Genomic DNA, 11305 nt, shown 5'->3' with positions numbered 1-11305 from the left:
ATGCCTTATGTTTTAAGTCTAAATTTTGCCATTGTTAAGTCTCTTGAAAGTCCCCTGCAGCCACTATTTTTCAAAATTTTCTCCTACAGGGGCATACCCCCAGATCCTCCAGTCGGCCCGGGCTTAAGCCTCGGATGTCTACGGTGTCTGGCACCGCCCCTGGTGTGTAAAACTCAATCTAGCATGCAAATAAAATCAAGCAAAGGTAAAAACACAATAAAACCTGACGGGTCCAGGGGGAATCATGAGAGGAACAAGTGAGGAACCTGCACCGTCACATCCTGATGTTCACAAGAACCCTGGACTTTTGGTGATTGTCTTTGCAGTGATCAATAATTTGCAATAATCTCTGCAATAATCTCTGGTTTGAGTGTGAACAGAGCTGTGTGATTCACTCTGACTGCACAGTCTGACTAAACTCAACACAACATACAAATATTACAAAATACTTTTATTTCTGTGATACTTTGTGTCTTACCTCAGCTGTTTGACACAAACAAAACAAGTTTGTTGTTGTTGATTCTTTAATTGTTTAATGTTAAATATGATATTGATTCCACCAACATTCAGATGCAGTGATCAGTATTGGCTGTGCAGCAACATGTAGCAGAGAGAACCCAAACACACAAACTTTATTTAAATCATCATGTGACAGCTAGCACGTTAGCGCTGTGCTCCATGTTGATCAGCAGCAGATAGAAGCTGATTAAAGACAGCGACAGCCAATCAGCTGCATTCGTTTCCTTTGATGAGGAAGAAGGTTCCTGTGGCCACGCCCAGCAGACCCACGGTCAGACCCAGTCCACAAAACACCGCAGGTCCGATCCCCGGCTGGTCCTGCTGCACATCTGCAGGAACAACACACCAACACCAGTTAGCTTCAGTCTGCTAACAGGTTAGCTTTAGCTTTAAACTGCTACCTAACAGGTTAGCTTAGCTTTATTCTGCTAACAGGTTAGCTTAGCTTCAATCTGCTAACAGGTTAGCTTTAGCTTCAGTCTGCTAACAGGTTAGCTTTAGCTTCAGTCTGCTAACAGGTTAGCTTTAGCTTCAGTCTGCTAACAGGTTAGCTTTAGCTTCAGTCTGCTAACAGGTTAGCTTTAGCTTCAATCTGCTAACAGGTTAGCTTTAGCTTTAATCTGCTAACAGGTTAGCTTTAGCTATAATCTGCTAACAGGTTAGCTTAGCTTTAATCTGCTAGATAACAGGTTAGCTTTAGCTTCAATTTGCTAACAGGTTAGCTTTAGCTTCAATCTGCTAACAGGTTAGCTTTAGCTTTAATCTGCTAACAGGTTAGCTTTAGCTTTAATCTGCTAGATAACAGATTAGCTTTAGCTTCAATTTGCTAACAGGTTAGCTTTAGCTTCAATCTGCTAGATAACAGGTTAGCTTAGCTTTAACCTGCTAGATAATAGGTTAGCTTAGCTTTAATCTGCTACATAACAGGTTAGCTATAGCTTTAATCTGCTAGATAACAGGTTGGCTTTAGCTTTAATCTGCTAGATAACAGGTTAGCTTAGCTTTAACCTCCTAGATAACAGGTTAGCTTTAGCTTTAATCTGCTACATAACAGGTTAGCTATAGCTTTAATCTGCTAGATAACAGGTTAGCTTTAGCTTTAATCTGCTAGATAACAGGTTAGCAGCAGGGTGGGGTCAGGCTAACAGGTTAGCAGCAGGCTAACAGGTTAGCAGCAGTGTGGGGTCAGGCTAACAGGTTAGCAGCAGGCTAACAGGTTAGCAGCAGGGTGGGGTCAGGCTAACAGGTTAGCAGCAGGCTAACAGGTTAGCAGCAGTGTGGGGTCAGGCTAACAGCTTAGCAGCAGGCTAACAGGTTAGCAGCAGGGTGGGGTCAGGCTAACAGGTTAGCAGCAGGGTGGGGTCAGGCTAACAGGTTAGCAGCAGGCTAACAGGTTAGCAGCAGGGTGGGGTCAGGCTAACAGGTTAGCAGCAGGCTAACAGGTTAGCAGCAGGGTGGGGTCAGGCTAACAGGTTAGCAGCAGGGTGGGGTCAGGCTAACAGGTTAGCAGCAGGCTAACAGGTTAGCAGCAGGGTGGGGTCAGGCTAACAGGTTAGCAGCAGGGTGGGGTCAGGCTAACAGGTTAGCAGCAGGGTGGGGTCAGGCTAACAGGTTAGCAGCAGGCTAACAGGTTAGCAGCAGGGTGGGGTCAGGCTAACAGGTTAGCAGCAGGCTAACAGGTTAGCAGCAGGGTGGGGTCAGGCTAACAGGTTAGCAGGGTGGGGTCAGGCTAACAGGTTAGCTGCTAACAGGTTAGCAGCAGGCTAACAGGTTAGCAGCAGGGTGGGGTCAGGCTAACAGGTTAGCAGCAGGCTAACAGGTTAGCAGCAGGGTGGGGTCAGGCTAACAGGTTAGCAGGGTGGGGTCAGGCTAACAGGTTAGCTGCTAACAGGTTAGCAGCAGGCTAACAGGTTAGCAGCAGTGTGGGGTCAGGCTAACAGCTTAGCAGCAGGCTAACAGGTTAGCAGCAGGGTGGGGTCAGGCTAACAGGTTAGCAGCAGGGTGGGGTCAGGCTAACAGGTTAGCAGCAGGCTAACAGGTTAGCAGCAGGGTGGGGTCAGGCTAACAGGTTAGCAGCACGCTAACAGGTTAGCAGCAGGCTAACAGGTTAGCAGCAGGGTGGGGTCAGGCTAACAGGTTAGCAGCAGGGTCGGGTCAGGCTAACAGGTTAGCAGCAGGCTAACAGGTTAGCAGCAGGGTGGGGTCAGGCTAACAGGTTAGCAGCAGGGTGGGGTCAGGCTAACAGGTTAGCAGCAGGCTAACAGGTTAGCAGCAGGCTCAGCTCAGGGGTAGCTAGGTGAGAAAGGTGCGTCACCCCAGACTCGGGTCAGCGGCTGCTCCAGAGCTGGGTGCTGCACCGTGCAGCTGTAGATGTCTCCCTGCTGGGGGGTGAACTTCAGGGTGGAGATCTGGGTGAAGGTTCCGTCTTTGCTGGGGTTCGGGATGTTGATGCTGGTTCCCTCGGTCACGTTCTGCTCGTTCCTGGTCCAGTAGACGGAGACAGGAGCGGGAAAGAACCCGCTCACGTGGCAGATGAGGCGGTTCTCCACGTCGAGCTGCACGTCGTCTCGGGGGTAGATGGTGCAGTGAGGAGTTTCTGCACACACACAGGGAACAGGTAGAACGTCATAACTGCTCTTCAACAGGAACATGAAACATCTGCAACAACTTATTGAACAGATTTAAATTTCCTAGTAGAATATATCTGGTTTATCAGCAACACAGAGAAATACGTATATTTGCGGGGAGTACAATGCAATGTTCAATATAGTTCCATATAGAGATGTATAGTAATGATGATAATTACAGTAACCTTAATACTATTAATAACCACACCAGCAATAATAATAATGACAGTGTTAATAATAAGTGCAGCAGTTTGAGCTCATTAACATCAGATGCTGCCTGAATATTTCAGAGAAGGGTTTTCAACCCTGCTGATGTGCCCTTTAGCACTCAAAACTCTCAGCCCGTCAGACCAACATGTGAAAACCTGTTTCCATCACACTTGTCCTGTCTTCCCCTCACCTCCTCCACGTCCACACCTGGACAGATCCATGTATAGATCCACCTGGCTGGCAGCAGCTAACCATGTGGTGGTGGCCCACAGAAAGACAGATTATTCATCAATTAAATCAACTAATCAATCAATTAGTCTATTTTAAAGTAGGTATCAGGGACAGGAAAGAGATCAAATATAACAAATTTAATAAGCCTGAGGTTAGTTCATCTCTTTGATGAAGTTAGCTGTTAGCAGCTAGCCTGCTTCCTGCTGCCTGACCCTGAAAACTGTGTGTGTGTGTATTGCTTTTCTCTCTCACTGCTCCCTCGGTCTAACCAAAAAACAAATCAACAAATATTCACTCTGACTAAACAGAAAAACACTTGTGGTATTTTACTTTAGGAGACAGAAATCAGGTTTTAGATCATAACTCCTCAAAAATCAAATGTAAAACTCATCATGTTCAAAATGTCTGGATAATAAAAAAAATCCAGGGAGAAATGCTGAAAGCAACAACATGGACATAACAGCAGATATTGTATATGCATTTATCTGTGTAATTTTTAAAACACATTATCATTTTTAGAATGAATTAAACTAGATAACTTTATCTGACATCCCTGATTCCTAGATTTATTTTCCTCTGTTATATAATATTATGAAAGATTAAACTAAATGAAATTTCTCTCAGTGATCAACCTGCTGGTGAAAAGGTGAGTAGGGAACTCTTATTTTGAAAGTGGCACAGTGGAAACATGATTGACAGGCTGCAGTAACCAATCAGGAGAAAAAAACAGGTGGAAAACAACACATTAAGCTGCCTTTTGGTCGAGCTGAAGTTTCATTTTTGTTTGGAGACGAGATGTTAGAACGTTAGAGTCTGCTGGCACTGGCATGAGTGTGTCGGTGTATTTGTGTGTGTGTGTGTGTTTGTTTATATGTACATACCACCCTCTGCCAATAAATCTGAACTGTCCCTTTAATGACAGCATGATAAAGGTAAACAGTTTTAGAGTTATGATGTCTTTACCGAGCTCAGGTGGTGGGTTCTTGTAGGCACGACGAGATACTCCCAGGTTCTGTCTGCAGGTGGCCAGATCACCCACAGCCTGTTCATAATGTCCTGGGTAGTGCACATGATCTACAAAAAACTTGGGCTGAGCATCAACAGCTTCCTTCTTCTTGAAGTCGATGTACTCCTTCTCTTCACCGTCCAGGCCGTACATGTCCTCTGCACCAGTGTCTGAACAGCCAAAGACACGTATGTCCTCATGAAGACCTGGACAGGAAACAGGAGAAGAAAACCAGCGACAGCATTAGTTGTAGTGTTTGTAGTGTTTGTTGTGTTTGTTGTGTTTGTAGTGTTTGTAGTGTTTGTTGTGTTTGTTGTGTTTGTAGTGTTTGTTGTGTTTGTTGTGTTTGTTGTGTTTGTTGTGTTTGTTGTGTTGTTGTGTTTGTTGTGTTGTTGTGTTTGTTGTGTTTGTTGTGTCTGTTGTGTTTGTTGTGTCTGTTGTGTCTGTTGTGTTTGTTGTGTTTGTAGTGTTTGTAGTGTTGTTGTGTTTGTTGTGTTTGTAGTGTTTGTAGTGTTTGTTGTGTTGTTGTGTTTGTTGTGTTTGTAGTGTTTGTTGTGTTGTTGTGTTTGTAGTGTCTGTTGTGTCTGTTGTGTTTGTTGTGTTTGTAGTGTTTGTTGTGTTTGTAGTGTTTGTTGTGTTTGTAGTGTTTGTAGTGTTTGTTGTGTTGTTGTGTTTGTTGTGTTTGTACTGTTGTTGTGTTGTTGTGTTTGTAGTGTTTGTAGTGTTGTTGTGTTTGTAGTGTTTGTAGTGTTGTTGTGTTTGTTGTGTTTGTTGTGTCTGTTGTGTTTGTTGTGTTATTGTGTTTGTTGTGTTTGTTGTGTTGTTGTGTTTGTTGTGTTGTTGTGTTGTTGTGTTTGTTGTGTTGTTGTGTAGCTGTGTCTGTTGTGTTGTTGTGTTGTTGTGTTGTTGTGTAGCTGTCAGGTGAGAGTGCAGCAGGTGAGAAGCTGTGCTGACCTTCTGCTCGGACACACAGCAGCCAGGAGAGGATGAGGAGGCTCTTCATCTCGGTGTGGGGCTCAGCGCTGACTTCACTCTCTGCTGGAAACTAACACAAACAGGAGCAAGTTCTCTGTCCAAATGTTGGCTCACACACACAGCCACCAATCACAGCACAGCTTTCTGTGACATCATCAGTCTCCAGGTAGACACAGAGCAGAGCTGCTGAGGAAACAGCCACAACACAGCTGGAACCAGGAGGAGGAACCCAGACGCAGAGAACCTGGACAAGGACGAGGACAGAGATCAGAGCTAAAGAACAGAGTTAAAGAACAGAGTTAGAGAACAGAGTTAGAGAACAGAGTTAAAGAACAGAGTTAAAGAACAGAGTTAAAGAACAGAGTTAAAGAACAGAGTTAGAGAACAGAGTTAAAGAACAGAGTTAGAGAACAGAGTTAGAGAACAGAGTTAAAGAACAGAGCTAAAGAACAGAGCTAAAGAACAGAGTTAAAGAACAGAGCTAAAGAACAGAGTTAGAAAACTAAAGAACAGAGTTAGAGAACAGAGCTAAAGAACAGAGCTAAAGAACAGAGCTAAAGAACAGAGCTAAAGAACAGAGTTAGAGAACAGAGTTAGAGAACAGAGCTAAAGAACAGAGCTAAAGAACAGAGTTAGAGAACAGAGTTAAAGAACAGGGCTACAGAACAGAGCTAAAGAACAGAATTAAAGAACAGAGTTAAAGAACAGAGTTAAAGAACAGAGTTAGAGAACAGAGTTAAAGAACAGAGTTAGAAAACAGAGATAGAAAACAGAGTTAGAAAACAGAGATAGAAAACAGAGTTAAAGAACAGAGTTAAAGAACAGAGCCAAAGACTAAAGAACAGAGTTAGAGAACAGAGTTAAAGAACAGAGTTATAAAACAGAGATAGAAAACAGAGATAGAAAACAGAGTTAGAGAACAGAGTTAAAGAACAGAGTTAGAGAACAGAGCTAAAGTATAGAGTTAAAGAACAGAGTTAGAAAACAGCTAAAGAACAGAGCTAAAGAACAGAGTTAGAGAACAGAGTTAAAGAACAGAGTTAAAGAACAGAGCTAAAGAACAGAGTTAAAGAACAGAGCTAAAGAACAGAGTTAGAGAACAGAAAGAACAGAGTTAAAGAACAGAGTTAGAGAACAGAGTTAGAGAACACAGTTAAAGAACAGAGTTAAAGAACAGTTAGAGAACAGAGCTAAAGAACAGAGTTAAAGAACAGAGCTAAAGAACAGAGTTAAAGAACACAGTTAAAGAACAGAGTTAAAGAACAGTTAGAGAACAGAGCTAAAGAACAGGGTTAAAGAACAGAGTTTGAGAACAGAGCTAAAGAACAGAGTTAAAGAACAGAGTTAGAGAACAGAGCTAAAGAACAGAGCTAAAGAACAGAGTTAAAGAACAGTTAGAGAACAGAGCTAAAGAACAGGGTTAAAGAACAGAGTTTGAGAACAGAGCTAAAGAACAGAGTTAAAGAACAGAGTTAGAGGACAGAGCTAAAGAACAGAGTTAGAGAACAGAGTTAGAGAACAGAGCTAAAGAACAGAGTTAAAGAACAGAGTTAGAGAACAGAGCTAAAGAACAGAGTTAGAGAACAGAGTTAAAGAACAGAGTTAAAGAACAGAGTTAGAGAACAGAGTTAAAGAACAGAGTTAGAGAACAGAGCTAAAGAACAGAGTTAAAGAACAGAGTTAGAGAACAGAGGTAAAGAACAGAGTTAAAGAACAGAGTTAGAGAACAGAAAGAGCAGAGTTAAAGAACAGAGTTAAAGAACAGAGTTTGAGAACAGAGTTAGAGAACAGAGTTAGAGAACAGAGTTAAAGAACAGAGTTAGAGAACAGAGCTAAAGAACAGAGTTAAAGAACAGAGTTAGAGAACAGAGGTAAAGAACAGAGTTAAAGAACAGAGTTAGAGAACAGAAAGAGCAGAGTTAAAGAACAGAGTTAAAGAACAGAGTTTGAGAACAGAGTTAGAGAACAGAGTTAGAGAACAGAGTTAAAGAACAGAGTTAGAGAACAGAGCTAAAGAACAGAGTTAAAGAACAGAGTTAGAGAACAGAGGTAAAGAACAGAGTTAAAGAACAGAGTTAGAGAACAGAAAGAGCAGAGTTAAAGAACAGAGTTAAAGAACAGAGTTAAAGAACAGAGTTTGAGAACAGAGTTAGAGAACAGAGTTAGAGAACAGAGTTAAAGAACAGAGTTAGAGAACAGAGCTAAAGAACAGAGTTAAAGAACAGAGTTAGAGAACAGAGCTAAAGAACAGGGTTAAAGAATAGTAGGAACAGTAAAAACACAGCAGAGCTGTTTTGGTATTAGATGGGAAATGGTATCAGCTGATCAATAATCAATATCCACATAGGATCAATAACAGTATGGGCTGTAGTATTTCCAGGTGGTTGCTGTTGCCATGGCAGCAGTGACATCACAGTGTGAGCTAACGTTAGCCTGACGTGCAGCTAACAGAAATGCTCTGCTTTTCAAAATAATGCGCTCAAGGAACTGTGAAACTGTGGCTCTTGATTTGATTAAAAAAACTGAATGCTTTAAATTTGTAGTGGGTTCTGAACTGGATCCATATTTTTAAGACAGCACTATGGGGTTTGAGGTGTGATGAGAAGGTTTCATTGGAACAGATGAAAACACTGATGCTGGGAGTGAAGATAAAACAGCCTGGGATTCCAGTGCACACCAGTTAGATTCTGGGCATGGAGCCAAAATGTTATTTTTTGTATATTTGCGGCCCAGAAATAGTGGATAAAACTGGGAGGAGCTACACCACCCATCTCTTTGTTTCGTTGAAGAAGAGTATGACTGATTCTGGGTTGTTCGCCACCACAAATAAAATGTCCAATTGTTTGACTAATTAAACGGAATAAAGTTTTCGAGAGGAAAACAAGGAGACACTTAAGGACATGTAAAAACTTTGGGAGAACAGTCATTCTTACTGATTGGATTCTACCAGTTAATGATAGTGGAAGGCTACTCCATCTATCAAAGTCAAGTTTCATTTGATTCATCAGTGGAGTTAGATTTGCTTTGTAAAGAGAGGAGAGGAAGTGAGTCATGTGTATACTGAGATACTTGAAACCTGACTAGCATGAGTGAAATGGAATTGAAGCTTTTGGAATCTATAAAGACTTCTCATTAATTGGGAAGCATTCACTCTTACTGAAATTTAATTTATATCCAGAGAATGATCCACAATCCTCGACAATTGAGATAACTGTTGGTGTGCATAGTTCAGGACTAGTTAGGTATATTAACAAATCATCTGCGTATAAAGCCACATGATGCCCAACCCCTCCTCTCCTTGCTCTTTGCAGCAACGATGACATCCTCAGTCCTGTAGAAAGAGGCTCAGTGGCTACAGCAAAGAGCTGTGGAGACAGGGGACACCCCTGGTGGGTTCCCCTGGAAAGGTTAAAGAATGGAGACCTTACAGAGTTAGTGCAAATCTAAGCTTGTGGTGAAAAATAGAGAAGACAGACCCATCCAATAAAACTGTTACCAAACCCAAATTTGTCAAGTACCGTAAATAAATAACCCCACTCGATTCGATCAAAGGTCGAATCGAGCGATAAACACAGTTTATTGAACTCGGCAGGAAGCTCAGAAGTAGCCTCTGCATTCAACACCATTGCAGGACTCATGGCGTTAGCTTCATGCGGGGTTAGCACAGTCACTTCGTTCTTGTCTTGTTTTTTTCTCTTTTCTTGACGTTTTGTCGGGTATAACAGCTGCAGAAGTGTTATAGTTTGTTATGGTCATAACTGAAAATCAAAATGGCCTTTAGAACTTGAAGGCTTAAGAAAAACGTTGAAATGTTGAAATGAAATGTTGAAATGAAATGTTCGTTGGAGCCTCTCTTAAAGGCGTCTCACTCAACCGGAAGCCCCTGCCCACTCATGGAGTGTTTTTGTCCAATCAAATCACTTGGCCAGAGGCCTGTACCATAAAGCTGGATCTCGGCTTAGCGAGCTAACTTCAGGCTTAACCCTGGCTTTTCTGTACCATAAAGGTGGCTTACTTTTTATCAGGCTACGTTGCCTTGGTAACGTATGCTGAACACCTAACCTGCTCCGGAGCAGGTTAAGTTCAGGATAAGAGCTCAGCAGGTAGAAAAGCCCTGCCTACTGACCAATCAGCTCTCTTGGAAAATGGCCTGCCCATTTTCCCTTTTTTCTTCTTTTATAAAATTAAAATTAATACATTTTACAATTCTTCTTGTATTTTTTTTAACTCATGACTCTGCACTGTCCAACCAAAAATTGATAGACTGATCTAATGATTTTCTAAAAAATGTTTTTGAAAATAAATGAGGGGAATTTAATTCAGAGGGTTAAATAAAAGTTTGATAAAATACACGCCTCTGGGCTCCATTAGGTTTCCATTAGTTTGCTCATATTTAGTATTTAGGGAGTCTGCCCTGAAAAGTCCACATGCAGGGTTTCCGCTACATGTAATTGATCGTGGCGCACCGCCACGGCTAAATAAAAGCCGCCACGGCTTGGGAATGATGATTTTTTTTTTTTTTTTTTTTTTTTTCCCGGGTGTTAACACAATTTAAAGTATATCGTATGAATGACCTGTGAAAACGACCCTGCATACACACATAGCATATATTTGCGCACATATACTTACTATGATCAGAGTTTTAAATGATAAATTAAATATCACGACATGTTACACTACGCCGCAATTAATTTTATCACCCGCCTGCTTTGTGCTGCTGCTGTGCGCTCAAGAGTGGAGGCGGTAAGAAGCAGAGGGAGAGAAAAGGGCGAGAGCAAGGTACCTAAGCAAGATTAAGTTTAATCCATTTTTTGTTCAAGCCTGTGAAAACGACCCTAATGTTATTAATGTTAACATTGCATTGCGACCGACAGTAGGGCTGGGCGATATGGACCAAAAGTCATATCCCGATATATTTTGGCTGAATATCGATTTAAGATATATATCCCGAATTTTTTTCCTTAAAGTGAGAGCAAATGTTCAGTTAAGTCAAAGCCAAATATGACATGACGGGGCTGGAGCTTTTTTGGGTTGTGGATGGCTTGCGGCTGGGGCTTCTGCAGTGTTCCTGGTAGTATCTGGGGGGCAGGAGCTGCTACAGGAGCGTCCTCTGGCTCGGCCCTCTCACCTGCCGTGTCTCCACTGAGAGGGCCGAGTGAGAGGAAGGTTCCTGTAAAGTTACCGGGCGGCTGCACGACCATGACCGGGGCATCAAAATGCGTGTTGTTAAAAAAGCCTGTTGTTAGCGTTAGCTAACGTTCCCTAAGCTAACGTTAGCATCTCTAAAAATGCCGGCTAAAAAGTGTGTTGTTACTGTTAGCTAACGTTAGCTGGCACGTTAGCGTTCGCTTGGTAGTGTTGGCCGTGTTGCTAGGGGACGCCTAGCGCCCGGCTGTTTGCTTTCTGTTGACAGCACATCGCGCCGTGAGTAAATCCAGTCAGCACCAAGTAAACCCCAAGCTGCTGCCCCACCCGGGAGTTTTCAGGGCCGCTCCGAGTCCCTACCTCGAGGCAGGGCCGTTTTTTAGCCATCTGGTTAATAGTAAACTGTAAGTCAGAGATGGGTTGGTTTTTCTCAATTTACCAAGTTCCACTCACTTTAAATTGTATTTAAGTGTAGGTGAAGGCATGCTGCTCAGCATCAATGGGCCACCTCTGGCTGAGTTGAACTACAATAGAGCCTTAGAGCTCTTTTTCAAAAAAAAAAAAAGAAAGATGAAGTGAACCCGGTGGGACA

The 11305-nt window shown here is 42.5% G+C and overlaps 1 protein-coding gene across 1 annotated transcript; it reads right to left on the bottom strand.

Annotated features, from left to right (window-relative positions):
- Positions 1 to 506: 506 nt before the first annotated feature.
- LOC115376702 (H-2 class II histocompatibility antigen, A-U alpha chain-like) lies at positions 507 to 5663 on the bottom strand. The gene is made up of 4 exons (XM_030076462.1): positions 5548 to 5663; positions 4551 to 4799; positions 2834 to 3115; positions 507 to 848 (listed from the first exon to the last, which is right to left on the bottom strand). The coding sequence occupies exons 1-4, from the start codon at positions 5594 to 5596 to the stop codon at positions 727 to 729; spliced, it is 702 nt and encodes a 233-aa protein (XP_029932322.1). The 5' UTR covers positions 5597 to 5663; the 3' UTR covers positions 507 to 726.
- Positions 5664 to 11305: the final 5642 nt, after the last annotated feature.

The sequence above is a fragment of the Myripristis murdjan genome, chromosome 18 (genome assembly GCF_902150065.1).
Source record: "Myripristis murdjan chromosome 18, fMyrMur1.1, whole genome shotgun sequence".
Lineage (NCBI taxonomy): Eukaryota > Metazoa > Chordata > Actinopteri > Holocentriformes > Holocentridae > Myripristis > Myripristis murdjan.
Note: the sequence above shows the minus strand (reverse complement) of the source record. Positions and strands in the feature narration are given on the sequence as shown.